General features: G+C 38.7%; 1 protein-coding gene across 1 annotated transcript; it reads right to left on the bottom strand.

Moving 5' to 3' along the window:
• Positions 1 to 14,981: 14,981 nt before the first annotated feature.
• Positions 14,982 to 20,151, bottom strand: LOC146629605 (uncharacterized). The gene is made up of 2 exons (XM_085357142.1): positions 20,146 to 20,151; positions 14,982 to 16,838 (listed from the first exon to the last, which is right to left on the bottom strand). The coding sequence occupies exons 1-2, from the start codon at positions 20,149 to 20,151 to the stop codon at positions 14,982 to 14,984; spliced, it is 1,863 nt and encodes a 620-aa protein (XP_085213268.1).
• Between the last annotated feature and the right edge of the window lie 1,675 nt (positions 20,152 to 21,826).

Here is a 21,826-nt window from a genome sequence, read left to right as displayed (position 1 = left end):
AGACTCCATGCGACGATGTGTTGCACTGCATGAGGCAAATGGTGGTCACACCAGATACTGACCGGTTCTGGGTCCCCAGACCCCCAATAGCGCAAAAAACTGCACATTCCAGGGTGGCCTTTTGTTGTGGGCAGTCTGAGGTACACCTGTGCACTACTCATGATGTCAGATCAGCATCCTGATGTGGCACACCTGTGAGGTGGGATGGATTATCTCAATATAGCAGATGTGCCCACTACCACACATTTGGACTGATTTGTGACCACTGTTTGGGAGGGATGGTTATATTGTGTATCTGGAATGAATTTTAGGTCTCTACGTCCATCCCATGGGGAATGGGAGCAGTAACAAAGGTGTTGCGTTTATATTTTTGTTGAGTGTATTTTTTTGTCTGCTTATTTAGTTGGTTGTTGTTTTTTTGCCCTTTATCCCCGTCCCTCTTCTCCGCTGTTTTTTCCCCCTCTTCCTTTCTCCCTTTTCTTTTCCTCATTCAAGTCTGTCCCGTATCTAGCAAGTGAAAATAAAAAAATAAATAAAATAAACAATAAAAGGTGAATCAAATAGACCATTACAGAAAGGCTGGGATGGTCAGTTTGGTAAAGTAAATCCGTTGGGCATCTTTCCTCGCCTTTAGACCATAATTCTTTAAAAAAAAAAAAAACTTTGATAGGATGCAACTTTGTAAGTCCAATTTTCAAATGTCCACACTAAATATTCCACGGGCATCTGTTAGTGGTTTGACAACAAAGTAGAAGCGAATCACAGCAACTCAGCCACCAAGCGGTAGACCGCGTAAAATCATGGAGCACGGTCGCTGCACAGAGGACACCAAATTTCTGTAGTCAGTTGCTACAGACCTCAAAACTTCTTGGACCTTCAGATTAGCTCGACAACAGCGTGTAGAAATTGCATTGTATTGGGTTTCCATGGCGACCATGCTGCTGCCTCCAAGTCTTGCATCACCAAGTGCAATGCAGAGCTTCAGATGCAGTGGTGTAAAGCATGACAGCACTAGACTGTAGAGCAGTGGAGACGTGTTCCCTGGAGAGACGAATCACACTTCTCCATCTGGTAACCCAATGGACTAGTCTGGGTTTGGAGGTTGCCAGGACAAGACTGAAACTTGGCAGAGGGGGGATTATGATGTGGGACATTAAGTAACTCTTAATGCTTCAGCACACCAAATACTGTGCACAATTTCATGATCCCAACTTTGTGGGAACAGTTTGGTGTTGGCTTCTTCCTGTTAACATGACGACAAAGCAAGGTCCATAAAGACATGGATGAGCAAGTTTGGTGTGAGTCCTCATCTAACAGTGTCTGACCTTCCAATGAGCTTCTGGAAGAATGTTTAAAAATTCCCATAAACAATCCTGAACCTTGCGAAAAGCTTTCCAAAAAAGTTGAATCTGTTATAGCTGCAAAGGGTCAGCCAGCATTATAATAAACCCTATGAATTAAGAACACACAAGATCATATGTGTGTGATGGCAGTGAATTGTCTTTTCAATATAGTTTATTCAGTGTAAAGGTGCTACCGCTCCTCAGTGGAGAGCGTGGATGTTTGATACACAGAGGCAACAACTGAGAACAGTAAGGCTGCGCAGAGAGTAATTAACACTGCCCAGAAAATGGGCTGCCCTCTGCCACCCCTGGAGATAATCACTAGCTCCTCCTTTCTCAGGAAAACCAGGGCCGTCACAGCCCTGTTTGACCTTTGCACCCCACTCACTTTGGGCCTCTTAGCACCAACTGAGCATCATCTAAACACCACAGCATGATAACACACCATGTCATAAAGTTCAAATGATCTTAAACTGGTTTCTGGGACATGAAAGTTTGTTCACTGTACTCAAACGGCCTTCACAGTCATCTCAGTTCAATAGAGCATCTTTGAGATGTGGTGGAACAGGAAATACATATCATGGATTTACAGCTGATAAATCTGCAGTGATGTATGTGATGCTGCTGTATCGACATGGAGCAAAGAATAAGAGGAATGCTTTAAGCACCTCGTTGAATCTGAGTCGGAGAGAGTGAGCAGCACTGTTAAAAAAAAATCCTAAAAAAACAGTAAAATTCCGGCAGCTGGGGCGCCAAAATACTACCGTAAAATAACAGAAAATAACTTTCTAATAAAAATACGGTTATTTTCAGTAATGAAAATACAGTTTGTTGCCCTAATTTTACATGGGATTTTTTTACGAGCCTTTTTCAAAAGCTCGTAAACATTAAATTAGGAACACTTTAATGTGATCAAACAATGAAATTACCTATAAACAAGGTCAATGAATGCGGCAATATGAATAATAATGCTTAAATTTACAGAAATATACAGTTAATGTTATTTACACCAACTGTTATTTGATGTAGAAAAGTTGTTTATCCAATTATATTTGATGTAATACTACAGTATACAACAAAAAATAATTTGATTTCTCTTTCAAAAGGTGTCAAAAACTTGTCAAAAACTAGATATTGGATTTAAAATTACAATTTACTGTTAATTCTAGATAATATCACATATAAATTTAGTTTCTAAGTGTAATCTAACATAGATTTCGTGAATATGTACTGGACTTCCAATTTGAATTAAGTGTGCTCTCTGTAAGATTGTTGGTTTTATCTGTAAAAAGAAAAAAAAGAAAAAAAAAACATCCAAAGAACCTTTATTAAACAAAACCCCTGATTATAATTACATCAAGATTATGTTAATTTTTGATCATATGTTGTGTATGAGCAGTTTTTACATGTTTATTTTACTTATAAAACATGAAACATGTTTTCAATCATTAACATGGATTTTATTGACAAAAAGACAACCCTTCCTGCACTCAAAAAAATGAATGAGGGGGGTTGTTCAGTCTATATTAATTATTTATTTTCATTTTACTCAAAATATATGTTTTTGTTAAGGTAACGTGTTTTTCTAATCAAGTCTACGTAATTGTGTCTATTATTCAACGTACATAATACTAATGTGTTACTTGATGGCATAACATTTAAGTTAAGTCAATTAGGATCGATATACTTTGTATATCCACAAGGTGGCAGTAATGCAAAAACAGTTGTAATAAAACCGCAAAGAACAAGAAGGTTTCACGGCTTGTGCCTGCTCATGCGCAAGACTTCAAATTTAACTTGAAAACGTTGTTTTGGTGCCAAGCTGCTGTTTCTTTGAGAGGTAAGACCACTTTTTTCTTTGACTATGTTGTGTAGTATCTACATGTCGAGCATGGTTATATTTTGCATTTGTTTTTACAAGACATGTTATATCGTTTGCGTGTGCTTGTTCTACATTAGTTTTACTGGGTCCTGGACATGCTTATTTTGTGTACTGTGTAAGAAATTTTTTTATTGTTTTTTGTTTTATTAAGGGATTAGCTACAGGGGTTCATGGGGTTATTTTTTCATTTGCTTGCTTGGGATTCCTTTACTGTAATCCGAGAGTCATAAATATCGAATAGGATAGCAAGGATAGCATAAAGTGACATTTAAAATCCAAAAAACCAAGGGCGAAAGCCACTGTGACACCATTGTTATGCTCTATCAGTAATCTGTATTATGTAAAAATGGTCTTAAATACAGCATGTTTCCTAGCGGAGTTATACATATCAACATAGTTATAAATTGCAGTTTGTTAAATCACACACTTAATTTTTTAAATAAAATTATTCACGACATATGAGTGGACAGACAATGGAGGTCGACAGACGTGGTGATAATTGCTTCTATAGAAAGTTAGCACATGGCAGTGTCAATCTATGGAAGCCCGTTTCCGCCACTAAAAAAAAAAAAAAAGGATCCATAACTCAAAATTTCGAATTATTTTCTTGAAATTTTGAGTTATTATCTCGAAATTTCGAGTTATTATCTCGAAATTTTGAGAAAAGCAAGTCGAAATTTCGAGTTAGCGCTGCCAATCAGTAATCTACGTGAATGACGTCATTTCCATGTTACCCGGAAGCTGAAGCCCTCAGCTACAAATGCTACAGCTAAGCTACCGGATCATCAAGGACTCCAGTCACCCCAGCCATAAACTGTTCAGACTGCTTCCATCAGGAAGGAGGTTCTGCAGCATCCGGTCCCGTACCAGCAGACTGAGAGACAGCTTCTTCCATCAGGCCATCAGACTGCTGAACACGTCATAGACACCTCAGCTTCACTACTGGAACTTTAACATTATGCACTCCACACTGTATATAAATGCCACTTGTTTTGCACATATTCAACTCTGTATATTTTATATATTTTATTATTATTATTATTATTATTATTTTATTTTATTTTTTTACTATTTAATTTGTAAAAATGTGTGTATACACACACACACACACACACACACACACACACACACACACACACACACACACACGTAGGAAAACATTTAGTATACACATCCAGAAATGCATACACTATTATATATTGTACATATATTTATTAGTTTCAGGTTGGCCATTCTTGTATTTTGCTCGTTTGTGTTGTTGTGTTTGCACCTCTCTGTTGCTTGTGGGGCTCGCACACAAGAATTTCACTCGCATGTGCTGTGCCAGTGTGCCTGCACATGTGATGTGACAATAAAAAGTGATTTGATTTGATTTGATTTGATTTGATTTGATTTGATTACATCCAGTCGTGAATGCACAGATTGCTGAGTGTTTTCAGCCTGGCTTCACAAATGATGAAATCCCTGTGTTATTAGCTGAATCACATGGTGTTACTATCAGCAAACATACTTTAATTTGTTGAGATCCGTTTTTGAGTGCGCGGTCCTGCGCCATATGCATCCGGGTAACAAGAAAGCGACCTCATTCACGTATATTTTTGATTGGCAGAGCTAACTCGAAATTTCGAGAAAATAACTCGAAATTTCGAGTTATGGATACTAGCTTTTTTTTTTTTTTTAGTGGCGGAAACGGGCTTCCATACAATCTCTTGCTTTTCTTCTGAGTAGTATTTTATTTAGTTGTAATTCAATCAATAATTTGCTTCTTGAAATTAAGTAATGAATTTCTTGTTTTACTTTATAAATTTCAGATCCGGGCCTTTAACTGCTCCCTCCTATACTGATGTGGTACTGCTGAGATTGTATGTGGTATGTGAACTGTTATACTTTTAAAAACAAAACTGTTTTATAAGTTAAGTTTTCTTTAGTGACCCATCCCATGCCCCTGTTATTTCTTCTCCAGATCTTTTTTTTTTTTTTTTTTTTTTTTGTGTCCCGTTTGGATCTATAGCCATCAGAATTGTTGTCTTAAGGCCAAGAAAGATGCCAAGCGGATTTATTTTACCAAGTGGATCATCATGGCCTTGCCATATTGGTCCATTTGATTGACCTTTATTATAATTACGGTATGAATCTATTTTATTTTCAGTTGCTACAAACGGGACAGACATGACTGGGGGATAGGACAGGGAGAAAGAATGAAAGAAAGAGAGGGAGAGAAAGAAAACCAGAGGGGAGAAGAGACGTGAGAAAGGGGGGAAGAAAGAAAAAAACAAACAAAAAAAAAAAACACCTGGATCACCTGTATGGAGAAAAAAAACAGAAGAGAAAGCAAACAACAAAGAGCAACATAATAAAAAAAAAAGCACCATCACAATAAACTAGCTAGCAGTAGATATCAGTAGATACTAAATAATAAACGATATTGTGCAGCACGCAAGATAGACAGCGCACAATGTGCTTTGAGGCAGCAGCCAAGAAAGCTGTAGTCCGCGTCTGTGAATACCCGTGTGCATACCTGTGTGGATCAGCATGCTTGCATTCCAAAGGTTTCTCCATGTAACGATCTGCTAGGGAGTGTGGGGGGGCCACAGCCCCGTCCTCCAGGGTATGAAGCAGGTATGGAGGAGATCAAAACTCCAGACATCCAGAGGCCCCCAGAACACAAGAGACCAAGGAAGACCAACAGAGGGGCAGCCGCGCCACTGTCCCAGTAAGAGCTGAGGAGAGTCCCAGATGAGGGCTCACTCAGCAGCCGCAGAGCAGAAGCCAGGGGGAGTTGCAGTGACGCGCCCGTGAGCTCCGCCGGCAGCCAGCTGTGCCTGAGTGACCGAGCTCCAGGCCGAGAGGCCAGGGGCACCCCACCTCCGAAGTGGCCCGAGCGAGCCCCAGGCCCCGATAAGCAGCCGCCAAGGAGTGAGCCGGTGTGTACCCGGACGCCCACCCCCAGACACATTTCTTCTCCAGATCTGAACCATTGTAAAGGTTGCAGTTCAAGGGCCTGAGTCATGAAATTCTTTTCAGATCAGCTGTGATCAATATTTTTTGGAACTTGATAAATAACAATAAAAGCTGTAATGGCTCCATTAGCATTTTGTGTAAATGTTTGTGTTAAAATTATAGCTTTAATGAGGTCTTTCTACATTAGTTTAAGTTATAAAGTATGTATATGTGTACATATAGTATGTATATTTACAGTACAGTATGTTGTGTTTGTTGACATGTTTTCAGGTGGAAGCAGAATTTGTGAGGATTACTACTGATCCACTTGTTCCAAGGCTTTTTACACAACTTGACCAATGCACTGACCAGCTCATAAAAGTCTTCAAGAAAAAAGGAGGCGCTGCAGTGAAGAAAATTAGACAAATTTTGGCCCCAGCCACAGAGGTGTGTTATTCAGCAAATTCAGTTATACAGCAAAATATTATGGCTAATAAGATCACTTTCAAATTTAAACAGCTAGTGTATGGTAGCTGCACATTGTACTTACATTTATATTAAGCAAGACAGAGTTTGGTACTCAAAACTTTGGAAAATTAAAATTACCTAAACATATGTAAAATCTGATCCCTCAATTTCGGGTTAAACCATAAGTGAATGGTTTTTATGTTAAAGATCAGTTTTTGAATGCAAAAAAGATGATGTATTAGTTTGTCTTTACCTCCATTATGGACTTATATAATGTGGTGGAAACCCTGCCCAACAGGTTAACTATTCATGTCCATGTGAGGATTAGTTGGTCTTGTGTACATGTCTATCTGTTAGAGGTGGGAATCACCATACATCCCTCGATACGATATTATCACAATACTTAACGCACGATACGATATTATTGCAATTTTTTAAATATTTTGCGATATTCAGATTCTGTACATAAAGGTAGACTTAATCAATATTCATTTTATCTAATATCAAAGTCTCGCACTCAGTCTTTCTCTCATTTCAGTCAGTTTTATTGTTGACAAACTGAACGGTTTGCATTACAGTCTAGTCCAACTTAAATGAATGCAACCATCTGGTACAATTATAGCTATTCTGAACTATGCAATTTATGAAAACTATGCAGCCCATTCAGCAACTGAAGAATTTGAAAGTAAATTAAAACAAAATATAATTTTACATTAAATAAAAAAGTTTTAAACTTAATTAAAATAAAACATGTCTTAAATGAAAATAAGTAAACTGTCATGTTTATTGCTGCCATAAAAAAAGTTAAACACATTTGGACAGTGAAGGAATGTCAGGATTCTTCCTCAGAAAAAGGATCAACATGCTCTGAAGTCAGCGCATGTTCCAGTCCACAAAAACCTTTTTTGTAACAAAATATAGATTTCTGCTGTCCCTGTATCGATACATTATTAGCAAACAAAATATCACGATACTACACAGTATCGATTTTTTCCCCCACCCCTACTATCTGTGCAGTGGATATGTCATTCATTTTGCGTATAATGTGACTTTTTGTCATCCTAAAGTATTTCTGTTTTCTCTTCCTGTATCTCTGCCACTCTCTACAGAAGGAAACTATTGAAAAGGGGAGGGAGTGTGTCCTCAGGGCACTACCTTTTTACCTGAATGAAGACCCAAGCATCCTCTTCAAAGAATAATTGGTTGGTAATTTTAGTTTAGTTTTTTATCTGTATTAAACCAAATTTTGAATAACTAATGTTGTTGCATGTTGTAATGTTGTTGTTGTTGTAATTTGCATGGAACCTGTTTAAATGTAAATTGAGATTCAAAGGATTTAATTGAGAGATGATACTGCACCAGAAATGTTGAAGGGTGTTGTGTATATTAGCGTTCAAGGCATATTGTTATGAGGTGGAAATATGTTCATATTCTGTTTGTGCTACATTGTGTGCATTGTAAAGGTAATTGCAATACATACACTCAACAAAAATATAAACGCAACACCTTTGTTACTGCTCCTATTCCCCATGGGATGGATGTAGAGACCTAAAATTCATTCCAGATACACAATATAACCATCCCTCCCAAACAGTGGTCACAAATCAGTCCAAATGTGTGGTAGTGGGCACATCTGCCATATTGAGATAATCCATCCCACCTCACAGGTGTGCCACATCAGGATGCTGATCTGACATCATGAGTAGTGCACAGGTGTACCTCAGACTGCCCACAACAAAAGGCCACCCTGGAATGTGCAGTTTTTTGCGCTATTGGGGGTCTGGGGACCCAGAACCGGTCAGTATCTGGTGTGACCACCATTTGCCTCATGCAGTGCAACACATCGTCGCATGGAGTCTATCAGATTGTCAATTGTGGCCTGTGGAATGTTGGTCCACTCCACTTCAATGGCTGTGCGAGGTTGTTGGATATTCGTGGGAACTGGTACACGCTGTCGTATACGCCGGTCAAGCACATCCCGAACATGCTCAATGGGTGACATGTCCGGTGAGTATGCTGGCCATGCAAGAACTGGGACATTCTCAGCTGCCATCTGCCCTGAACAATGTGAACCATGATTCATCCGTGAAGCGCACACCTCTCCAACGTGCCAGACGCCATCGAATGTGAGCATTTGCCCACACAAGTCTGTTACGGCGACGAGCTGGAGTCAGGTCAAGACCCCGATGAGGACGACGGGCATGCAGTTGAGCGTCCCTGAGACGGTTTCTGACAGTTTGTGCAGAAATTGTTTGGTTGTGCAAACCAATTGTTCCAGCAGCTGTCTGGGTGGCTGGTCTCAGACGATCTTGGAGGTGAACCTGCTGGATGTGGAGGTCCTGGGCTGGTGTGGTTACACGAGGTCTGCGGTTGTGAGGCCGGTTGGATGTGCTGCCATATTCTCTGAAACGCCTGTGGAGACGGCTTATGGTTGAGAAATGAACATTCAATGCACAGGCGACAGATCTGGTTGACATTCCTGCTGTCAGCATGCCAGTTGCACGCTCCCTCATTGCTTGTGCCATCTGTGGCATTTTGCTGTGAGACAAAACTGCACATTCCAGGGTGGCCTTTTGTTGTGGGCAGTCTGAGGTACACCTGTGCACTACTCATGATGTCAGATCAGCATCCTGATGTGGCACACCTGTGAGGTGGGATGGATTATCTCAATATGGCAGATGTGCCCACTACCACACATTTGGACTGATTTGTGACCACTGTTTGGGAGGGATGGTTATATTGTGTATCTGGAATGAATTTTAGGTCTCTACGTCCATCCCATGGGGAATGGGAGCAGTAACAAAGGTGTTGCGTTTATATTTTTGTTGAGTGTACTAAGAATACGGGTAAGTTAGGAATACAGGATGAATGTATATTTTGCGGAATTTTAAAGACGAACAATTGTTTCCATGTTAAAATGTTTACAACTCAAGCTTTTTGCCCAAACACTGGTAAAATAAACGTTGACAGTGGCAAGTGTTAAATGGTTACTGCTGTGCTGTTGCAAAAAAACAGAATTCTGACAAGCTGTTTTATTGTTAGACCATAATGTTGGCGTGTTTTATTAAAGTTTTATTTGGGATGGTGATATAATTTTCTTTGATTGCTAATATCAGTGTACTATTTATTATTATTAGTAGTAGTAGTACATTAATTTTTTAAATTGTGGCTGTTGAAGTGGACACTTCACTTTGCATTGTTAAAGGAAAGCACTTCATTGGCGTTGTGTTACTGGACTGACCCTAAGCAATCATTGCAAATAGCAACTTTGCTATCCATTTTAGACACTAAAAGAAAAAACACTCCACAGACCTTACTAGCATCACATGTGCATAACTCAAGTGTCATCTTATCAACATGTTATGTGGTCTTCAATGTTTTTTTTCTTCTATTTCTGGCAGATACAGACATTTAATTTAAAGTCGTGATGTTGCATCTGTCTACATACTGTTAGTTACTAACCCTAATGAGCTGTCGTGTTTTGTTTCGGACCGGTTTTACACAAATGCTCACTGAATGTGTTGGCAATAAAATAAATTTTAAAAAATAAGTTGGATGTACTTAATTCATTTGTGTGGAACCTGTTGACAAAATAGATTTATGTAAAACTAATTAGTAAAGCACAAGGTGGCTGAAAATATAATATTTGAATTAATCTAACTTAAATTTAACATTTTACTGCCAGAAATAAGAAATGTGTTGAAGTAACTAATCTAAACTATCTAACCTGTAAATATATCATCTATGTTCATACAACATAACTTGATTTAGGTAGTCTTAAATATGTCTTGTTAATCTTAAGTAGTTTTTTTTAAATTAGATGAACTAAAGATTTTTGCTTTAAACTAACACAATGCAATTTCGTGGAACCTGTTGACAAAATAATTTCATTTTTTTGAGTGTGGAACAATCCAAGAACAACTAACACTTATGCATGAACAAAGGCACATAGAAAAAAAAATCAAATTCAAACGCACATTTCAGCTCAAAAGAAAGGGACACTGCCACCTCAAATGTTTATCTGCCTCACCACATCTGGAACAACGAAAAGGGGAATATTTGAGGCACATAACCTGCAGGTTTAGAAGTAGCTCTAGCTTTCTCAAAGTCTCACATTTGGGGCTGCTGCTGGCCATTTGCGTTCCCTTGGAGAAATTTGCAATGTAATTATATGCAAAGTAGGGCTGCCACGATTAGTCGACTAGTCACGATTACGTCGACTATCAAAATCGTCGTCGACGTGTTGTTTGAAGCTTTGTAAGATCACAAAAGCCGCAGAAGTAGTAGGATTTAAGAGTGCAATAACGGACTGAAACAGAAGATGGCAGCACTGCATGTACAAGGACGCCAGCTGACGTTAAACCCCGAAGAAGAAGAAGTAGCTCTGTCCCAGAATTCATAGCGCGGCCCAGCTCAGTTTCCAAGAATGGCGGCAGCTAGTTAGTTTTAATATTACTCTCATTACTCTTTCTGGGTCACAAAATAAACGTTTAACATATTTTCAGGCGAGAATGAGCTGTGTAAACCTCAAATATCTGCTCATACTACATACAAAAGCGCTCCGACGTTTTCGGAGACGTCTGTTACCCACTAGCTCGATAGTTAGCCGGGGGCAAGACTCACTAGAGCCCGTGAGAACACCGGACTCCCGGCAAATTGTTTTCAAGCCCACTGCCATCTTTCGCTACTCAGGTTAAACATGATATATAAGTCACTTAGATAACTTGAAAATTTTATTGTTTGGCTTTTTTTAGTATTTAGTAGCGTTAGTGTGTTTGTTTTGATTTGTGGCCTTTATTAATATAAATGGCAAGTCTTTAAAGGACTTAAAGCAGGGGTGTCAAATTCAAATACACAGTGGGCCAAAATTCAAAACTGGAACAAGGTCGCGGGCTAACATTAATATTTATTGAAAAAAAAAGAATGAGTCTCTTCTTATGGACTCAAACAAGTTTTGCTGAAAAACTGAATATGGAACGAGCAAAGCTTAATACTAAACAATATATATATTAGCTGTATAATACCAGTAGGCCAGCTCTAATAGTAATTTGGTATGGCTTCGCGGGCCAAATGTAATTAGGCCAAATTTGGCCCGCGGGCCAGAGTTTGACACCTATGATTTAAAGGATTAATTAAAGGATTAATTAATTAATTTAAATCATTTGTGGCCTTCTGTCATGGCGGCGTGACATCAACTCCAAAGCCCTATTTCTCTTCAAGAATGTTGTGAATACTTTGAGATTTATGTTAATTGCAATTCCTACCTCTACATTTATTTTTTAAAATATAAAATTAGCACAATGTTACGGAAGCGTAGAGCTGCCACCCAGGCAAAAGAAAAATACAAGTGTATCACGTTATAACGTGAAAAGTTTATTGTTCTAACAAGATACTTTTCCTGTTTGTACAATATACTATCATGTTTGTACAATATACTTTTCACGTTTGAACAACATAATATCAAGTTAATACAATATACATAATTATCACGTTCGTGATAATTATATTGTTTGAACAATAAAGTTTTCACGTTATAACATATATTTTATTGTTCGAGCATGATATATTGCCGTAAAGATACGGAAGTGTAAAACATAGTGAAGTGGGTGACAGTGCAGATCAGAGTGCGAGAAAATGGCTCGTTTATTGGAATTAATTAAGTTCTATTTTATGCTTGGATTGAGGCATGGGGAGATTTTGCTGTTATTGAGCAGTTTGGACAGTATTGTGATAAGCATGCGGACACTTAGAAGAAACCTAAATCGCATGGGACTGTACAGAAGAAAGAATGAGTCCGATCCGATTGAGGTGGCACGATTTCTTATTGATCAACTGGAGGGACATGGGAGGCTCCATGGATACAAACTACACCACCTGAACTGCATTCAGGCAGGTTATGTTGTCACGCAGAGTACTGTGAGACATTTACTGAAATATCTTGACCCTTACGGTACAACGACGCAGAAATCACCTAATGCGACGCACGTATGTAAATCCCGGACCAAATTTCATGTGGCATGTTGACTCCTATGACAAACTGAAGCCTTTTGGAATCTGTATAAATGGAGCTATTGATGGGTTTTCGAGAGTTATGATTTGGCTTCATGCCTATTCAACAAACAATGATCCCAAAGTCATTGCTGGATATTTCATAGCAGAAGTTGAAAATAGGATGGGAACACCTGCTAGGATTCGCTCTGATTTGGGAACAGAAAATGTCATAATGGCCGAGATGCAACGATTCTTGCGCTGGACTATGGATCCGAACGTCAGAAACTGTTTTATTACTGGATCCAGCAATCACAATCAGCGTATTGAAGGCTGGTGGGCCTTTCTGAGACGACATCATGCTCAGCACTGGATAAATCGTCTCCAGGAACTAAAAGACCATGACTGCTTTTCTGGATGTTTTTTGGACAAGCAGCTCATATTGTTTACGTGCCTGAACGTCATCGAGGTATGTAACCATGTTTATATTCTCTTAATGAGTCATTGTGTGTGTGTGTGTGTGTGTGTGTGTGTGTGTGTTAGAGAGAAAGAGAGACACGGAGAGAGAATAAAAAGTTTGCTTTAACACCCACCATGCACCATCCCTATTATCACTCCGTTCAGGATATGAAAGAAATGCATATTTCACTGGCCAGAAACATAAAATCGCACTGTCTAAAACAATTCACGTTTAATTACTTAAAATTTTCCACAGTATCACGTGTCTACCACTGTTATTCTTGTTGTTGAGTATTTTTGATAAACTCTGTTTTTCCGACTGTCACTGTGTGGTGCTTTGGATTGATTGATTGATTGATTGATTGATTGATTGATTGATTGATCGTACTTTATTCATCCCGAGGGAAATTGGGTTAAGGCTGCCAGCCGTGCCAGCGCCGTTTTGGGTAACATGTTGAGCCAAGAGAAATGTGTTCTTTTACTGATATGAGATTTTTTAATTTTTAATATTTAATAGGAAGAGCTGCAGCAAGTTGCACATATGTGGAACACCCACATAATACGCAGAAGCAGAAATGCAGTTGCTCCAAGTGGACGTCCGATTCTCATGTACACCATCCCTCATCTCTTTGGAGGACAGGATCATCTGAAAGAGGTTTCTCGGGAGGCAGTGGATGCTTGTAAGCAAGAATGTCAACAGAGAGGACCTTATACTTGTGATGAAACCGTTTTCAGCTTGTGTTGCCTTATAATGTCAGAGAACTTCTTACTTCCACCAAGCACAGCAGATGAATCCATTGAACTGTATCTCTTCCTGAGAGCCTATATACTGAAGGACTTATAAACCTAAATATAATTGGGCTTTGGGAATTTTTACGCATATATTTTTGGGTACAATGTTTTATTTGTGCAATAAACAATAGAAAAGACATTCATTATTATTTTGTTTGGATTTTAGGTTCAAGATAGTAGCAAGCAAGCATGTCTAAATATATTTAACCAAATCTGTGTACTCCAACCTTTTGGCATTTCCAATTATTTTTTTAACGGAATTTCTATTATATCTGATTTCTGTTTTAAGACTGTCAAAAAAAAATTTTTTAAACTGCTGATCCTATACATTATCATTCATGAAATATTGTTTTCAATTTTACTGAACACATTGTGCAACTGCTATTCATCCACGAACAGTTTCTTGTAAACTGGTAAATGTACAAATTCTGCATTATTTAATAATTAACAAACAGTGTTAGATGTTAACCTCCCTTTTATTTGTGTTCAAGGAGAAGAAAACACGGACTCTTGATAAACACTACAAAACTTAACTTATGTGCCAATTTTCTGTCTTTTATTCCAGTCAACTATTGCATCAAACACATTGCCTTCCAAAGTTATTCCCTTAAAATATGTTCTAAACAAATGACTGGTGGAAAGGTAAAAAAAATATACTTGAAAATAATTAATATTAAGTCTTTTGAATTATTACTAAACAAAACATCCCCTCTAGCAGACATCTTGTATCCTACAAAACTGCACCACAGACCTGTGGAAAAGGACCTTGACACATGATAAGAACTAATAATAAGCATAGTTCACCTCTTGCTGCTAACCATATGAACTTATTAAACATAATTAGTTAACATTTAAACTAGTAAAACTTTTAAGTATGAAAATTTAAACTGAAATTTACATTTTTTATGGTGGAAACAAATTGATGTTATCCACAATTTTTGAAAATAAATTCAAATATGAAATAAAACACTTCCCTGAAATTTAAGCTCTTTCTTTTTTTATACAATGATGTGTTTCCTGTTTGTGGGTTTAACAAACTTTATAGCTTCATAGCCCGTCATTGTTAGTGCAAACCTTTCATTCTTTGGTTTAAACATGATGGACTTTAATCAAGCTATGCTGAACTCATAAGAGCTTTTAGCAGCCAAAACATTGTCCAGTTCATTTCGTAGTTCTGGGTAGGACGTGTATGTCCATGGTAGTTCCAGAAGAGGGCCGCATGTGTGTGCCACAGGTCGTCGTGCCAGTCCATCCACAGGCGTGAACAGTACCTCAACCTTGTCAACACAGATGACATCTGACCCAGTAAGAAACCTGAACATCCTTCTGAGCCCTGTATTGTCAAGTCCTCTGATGTACTGGTGCAGAAATCTGAAGCTCTGCTTCTCTGCTTGAGTGGTGGGAGAGGCAGTAAGCAACTTCAAAAGCTTTCTCGTTGTTGGCTTTTTATCCTCATACATTTGTAGGACATCTTGTGGGCTTTGAAAAGCTTCTTTTAGGAAGTAGCTTGCAACTAAGGACATTTTCTCTGCGGCATATGCTGGTTTTTGGATTAATTGTTTGTGTGCGACTTTCAGAAGAAGGCCTTTTAAGTTCTCTTTGGTTGGAAGCACTGATACATCCAAGCAATCCATGAGATCCAGCACTTCATCCCTGTCTTCATCTGAAAGATCTTCTTTTAGTGCCCTTGTTATCAGATCCCTATCTGATTGACTTAGGTAAAAGAGAAGACTTTCAAACAGCAGATCATCTGATACTTGATTCTCACCGAAGATGAGTGCCACTGTGAAAACAGGAGCAAGGCGACAAGGGAAATATCCATGGTCTTGAAATCCCTTCAGTAAAATTCTACCCATGGATTTCCACTCTTCTTCCTGCCATTTAGGAAACAGTGATGGCACTCTGAACTCCTCTCCTTCGGCTGTGTTGTCCACAAACTCTGACCAAAATGCAGCATACACATCTCTTGATACACCGTCTGCATCAGCTCCTTTTTCATCAATGTAGGTGTATTTTAGAGGGTGTATGAGGAGTGCTGGATCTTTGAACTGGCTGATCATCTCCTCCAGAATAGTAACCCTGTGAAGTTTGATGGTAACACAGACAACATCATATGACCCTGCAGAGCTTATTGCTTCATTGCTTATAGATGTATCTGGACTACTGACTGCTGTGTTTGTTGGAGGAAGTGTAATGGATGTGATGACCAGATCATCTTCCTCAAACTGCAGGAATGGTTCATCTATTACAGTGTCATCAAGTTGACAAGGCAGAGGCTCTCCAAGGTAGGGTCCAATCATTACCTCAGATGTGTCTAATAATACATCTTCATCAGCATTCCTAGATTCTGATGATGAGATCACAACAGTGTGAGAAGCTTCTTCATCTCCATCTTCATCATTGGAAAATCTTCTTGTGCACAAGTAAAATCTCAACATTCCCATTTTAAGTGCTGAATAGAGTTCTCCAACTGTGACATCTTCATCAAATACAGCCTCTTCCTGATAGTCTAATATGTCATGACTGAACACCTCCCATCTTCCAAATTTGCTTTTTCCACTTGGAAAGAAAAGATCTTTAGCATACTGTAATATGTCAGCTTTTTTGGAGTCTTTGGGCACATCAAAGGTCCTTGTTCCTCCTCCTCTGCGCTTTCTCACTTGCTTACCTTCATGGATCCACCCTAACTCAATTTTTCGAGTCTTTTTCTCAGCCCATTTGTTGTTTTTTGCATATGTTCTTTTTCTCTTAGAAACAAATGCCTCCTCATGATCAGGTTTCTTCTCATTTTCATTGATTCCCATCTTTTCCTTCAATTTTTTGAGCAATGAGTTTTTTCTTGATTCCTTAGTACTTGCACCACTGTTTTCCAAGCAGAACCGTCTGGCAGCTATCCGGTCACCATATGTTGGGATGTAACCAGACAGGGTCTTGTCATCCATGAAATCAATCACTGTGGCATCAATCTGTAATAACAGAGATATTTATTACTATACAGAAGTACAAGGTATACCTGCTGCCACACCACATGAGGTACCTCACTAAAAAAATGTATGTAAATTTCACATGTGTTTTGATAATTGTCTGTTATTATTTTAGTGGCAGCCATCAATATTTAGCATTTATTCTTTTCCTCTCTCTATGCCAGCAACATTAATGAGATTCTCTAACATGTTATTAATAGAAATATTACAGTATATACAACGCCCACCTTTGAAAAAGTAAATTAGTATTCACGTATCTTTCAGTTGCACAGAGCACAAAGGGTTGAACTCACTGTTTTTTTTAAATTGAAGCCAAATATCAATATAAACACAGTTTAATTCATTTGTTTTTAGATAAACAAGGAAACATTGTGCATCACATAATATAGCGATATATTTAAGTTTAAAAAGAGACTTTATGGAGTGGCTGATGTATTTCTGCTGGAGTTATTCATCGATGCTGCAGCAGGTGCTTGATGTGTTAATTGTTTCTTTGTCTCTTGTTTGATGAATTTAGTCTTTGCCCACTTCCCAGTCTGCCTCACACAGTACTCCCCTCTGGGTGTCTCGATCCTGCAGAAAAATCTGTATGATTACTCTGGATCAAAGTCACAGATTTGACTGAATGCTTCACTGTGGAGGATAACACATCACTTTGGCAAATATTAGTGTCTGTATCAAAATGACAGTAAATCACAGACTTACACAAATGCCGGTGTTAAGCAAAGGCTGTAGGTTTTGCTGACAGAGAGGATGTGCACCTTTGGGATCCTGTTTTCAAAGAACTTATAACAGCAAACTAAACGAGCTGTGAGAGAAAAACAGATTGAGGGCTGTTTCTGTATGTGGAGACTTCTGCATCCAACACATCACAAACACTTTCATATGTTTTAAATAATTAAAGCTAATGGAGCAACAGAAGCACAGTTTAGTTTTTCCAGACAGAGACACTAAGGGAAAAATACACTTAAATGTGATTTTATAATCAAGGGTGCCCAAAATATGCCCACATTTTGCTTTGCATGTGTGAAGATTACAGTGAAGTTTTTTGTTTTTTACTTTAACCCTGTCACACATAGTGGTCACTACAGTGGACAGCTATTCAAAGGCTGTTTTATTGTATTTGTGTCAGTGTTGATGGTATATTTGCACATAAACCACTACACTGGACACTGATGTGTCACTCCATACCTGCCATGTTTTAAAAAATGAAAAAAGTACACATTTAAAAAAATGCACATACAAGTTCAGATACAAGATTTTTTTCATGCCTAAAGATAAATAAAAATACTTAAGAAAAAAAAACCCTGATTGAGGTTGTCATAATTCATGGATGAAAGGGTTAATACAGAGCACTGCATTTCCTGCTGTGGGGACACAGGAGTGAAAATACATGAAATTGAAAGTATTTCTTGATTTGATTGGTTGTTTGTTTTATTCACTTAATTAGAGGAAAAATGCAGAGTTTGGCGGTTACAGCAGAATTTCCCTCGAGTCTGGAGCAGAGAGTAGGCTGACAGACTTACACGAGGCATCACAGCAGCAAACAGCGAACAGCACGAGCAGCAGTCCCACTGTGAGGCTGAGAGTCCTCATGTTGTCTGTAGACCTGATGATGCAGATGTTTCAGAAGATGTCTGAGGTGATCTGTCCTATTACCTCACTTTAAGTCTGCTCACATGTTCTTATCTGCACATTCAAAGTGGTTGAAAGTGGAAAAGTGTTCAAAAACCCAGTAGGTGGTTAGGTGAGTGGGTACTACTGCAACACGAGACAACAGGAAGCTCGAGGGACTCGACATCGCTGGGAATATCTGACAAAACGAGCTCAAACAAACCGCCCAGCGTTCCACAAACTCTTTACTCTGCATGCACGCACTGGTTTTACATCACGAATACTCAAAGTAGGTCAGACTGGAAATATCAAGCACAGGCAAGTTTAGAGCTTTTTAGGGGCCGTCAAGCACCTAAAAAGTTCATGATAGCACCCTTAATAGTATCTTTAGAAAAAGGGGTGATAACAGTGTCATTTAGTATTATTTTCTGACATTGTTTTCTGATGTTATATTTTGCCAACTCGTCTACTGGAGACAGAACAGAATAAAAACAGGCTTAACTGCACAGTGTTCTTGATGTTGTGATGTTACAGTGCACTCACACACACACTCACACACAGCTGCTCCAACAACGCAGCTCGTCATTAACAAAAATGAGACTTGTGTTGCTGTGACAGAAAGAAGACAAAGAGCTCATTTCATGAAGTCATCGGTGAAGGTTTTTAAACACACTTTACCTGAAACAAAATGCTGTGACTTACAAAGTGTTAAGGCTGGATCATTTGAGATTATCAGCTAATTTTACCGTTCAGAGCCGTTAGTCTGCTGGCAGCTGCCAGCCAAGGAGCTGATCTACTTTATTATTTTAGTTTGTTAAACATCTCAATTGATATTCTGCTCAAATTGGGCTTCGTTGTTTGTTTACAGCACAACTGCAGATCCTGGTGAGAGCAAGTCAAAAGGACGTTACCTGTCATGTGAACAGCAGCAGCTGGTGCTGTGCCAAAAGTGATTTCAGATGGTTCAATGAGTTTATTTGGTTTGTTTGTGTGTTTTACATCTGATATTTTTACTCATATCAGTAAATAGACTGTAGAGAACAGGATTTATAAAGGGGTTATGTATAAAATAAAGAAATGACCTGTTTTTGTAGTATCTTTATGACTTTAGATTATAATCGATCCAGTCCATTTTGGTCACTTAAAGTATGTTTATGGAACTGCAATGATATATTTCTTAAACTTTCTGTGTCCCTCTTGAGTAGATCTCTCTTGAAAACACATTTTAATGTCAATGAAGCTTGATCCAAATGACCCAAATAAATAAAGACTATAAAAAAGTCCAGTTGTAGTCTAGTTTGTGTTAGAGAAGTTGTTTCTGACTCAAAATGACTTCATATCATTCATGAGAAATATTTTTGACTTAGATTGTTATCAAGTCATTTATAGAAGTTTAAATTCCCCTAATATTTGATGGCAAATGCTAGAAAACGCTTTTTGGCACGACCCCGGTATTACATTTGTACGCGCCAGGTTAGCAGATCACACGCAGGGCTTGTGAGTCCTCGGGATTAACTTCCTTATGAAGTCAGCTCTGGCTTAAAGTAAGAAGCAAGAAAAAAATCCATCTTACACATTTTCAGTGTCTCCGCTGGTTTACATGTTAATGAGTACAAATAACAGGCAGCTCAAACTTAAGCACACTGTGAGCGCACCGTAATTCATCCTAACTCACCGACATCCGTTCACATGGTCTGAAGAGCTGTTTCTTCCTCCATGCGGACAAGGATGCAGATAACCCTCAAAACCACTAGGGGGACCGCGAGCTGCATGCTCAGTCATTTCTGGAACATGACTGGATTTCATGTAGGTTACACAGAAAACTCAAAGCACTGAAAACAGAAAATAAACAAGAAAACACAGAAAATAAAGAAACAGGAGTCATTGTTTCAGTGCGTGTGACAGAGCTGTAACAAATGTGCTGAAGGAAATGGAATTACACACAGACAGGTCGATTAAAACCAGCACTGAAACCTGAACAGATGAAGATACGTTTGCAGTGGGCTGAAGCTGATGGTCAGTGATGATGAAACACATATATAAGAAAATAAGCTAATTTCCCAGATTTTTTATGATTTGGGAGACACGTCAGGTAAAAGTTCAGAAGACATAACAGTCATTACCTCACAGGTGTACACTGACATTTTTCTCATTCCTCTCATAGACAAGCCAGCATCACAGTGCTCTCTGTGAACCTGATCTGAAGACCGTGCAGTCCCCTGCAGACATGCAGTCGTGGTCAGAAGTTTTGCAGACACTCATCACAGGCATGAATATCATGGTAATCCTGGACTTGGACTTTAATGATTTCTTTGAACTGGTCTTTTCCTTTGCTGGAATGATTGTACATCGTATTATCTTGAATGGCTTAAAAACAAGAATTGGGTGCAGTCCAAACGCCACTAATATTCGATCCTCTCCAAGATGCACCTCGACCACACATTTTTATTAGCCATCAACAAGCTTCTGGTACAATTATGGCCAAACATATGACCACTTTTTGTCAGAAATGATAGAGTTCATTTAAATTGTTTGGTTTCTTATGGTTAAAAGCTGATGCTAGCACCTCCATGTGTGACAGTTGACCCAGTGCTCTTTGGTTAGAAAGCCTCACCTTTATTTCTGCAAATATACCGTCATTGTAGCCAAACATCTCTTAGCTCCTTGGACTTTGTTCTGAGTATTGGTGAATCTACTGAGTGCTGTTTTCTATCATGTAATCAACCATAATCAGTTAATAATAGGCCTTGTGTAGTTGAAAGACGCTGAAGAACCTTCAGCACCACTAATAAAAGATTTAAGTGGATGTATGTTAATATTTGAAGGTGTAAAATCACTCTGGAAAAAGAACGGTTCAATAACCATGATGTTCATGCACATGACTTCTGAGTTACTGAGATCATCACTGGTCTGAAACACACAAAAGTCAGCCTGTGACCACAGCAAACAAGCTTAACTTCAGCTCTCCGGTAATATAGTCGTGGTTGCTGGTAGTTTGAAGATAATTAGTGTGGATTTATTGCAATAAACAATATCTAATATGACAGAAGTTTGATGAACTTTCATCTTTGCTCAGTCTATTTGCTTGTCCAAGCTAAAGCATTCATCTGCTCACTGCTCTACTACTCAACACTCTCACAGTCTGTTCTCTAAAATCTAAAAGAGGAATTGTGGATTTGATCAACTGGTCCCTGAATGCAATTGACACCCACTTCTCAACGAGAAGCCTGGGCTCGGGAGAGCCCGAGGGTCATGAAATTGATATGCAGTTGTTCGCACTAAAGGAATCACCACCATCATTTCATGCGGCTACCATATCGGTGCCAGCTGTGGATCAAGGTTCAGAATCAGAATCA

The sequence above is a fragment of the Diplotaxodon limnothrissa genome, linkage group LG7 (assembly GCF_057381915.1).
Source record: "Diplotaxodon limnothrissa isolate DT_005_m linkage group LG7, D_limnothrissa_male_GT1.1, whole genome shotgun sequence".
Lineage (NCBI taxonomy): Eukaryota > Metazoa > Chordata > Actinopteri > Cichliformes > Cichlidae > Diplotaxodon > Diplotaxodon limnothrissa.
The sequence above is the reverse complement of the archived record's forward strand: the minus strand, read 5'-3'. Positions and strand labels throughout refer to the sequence as shown.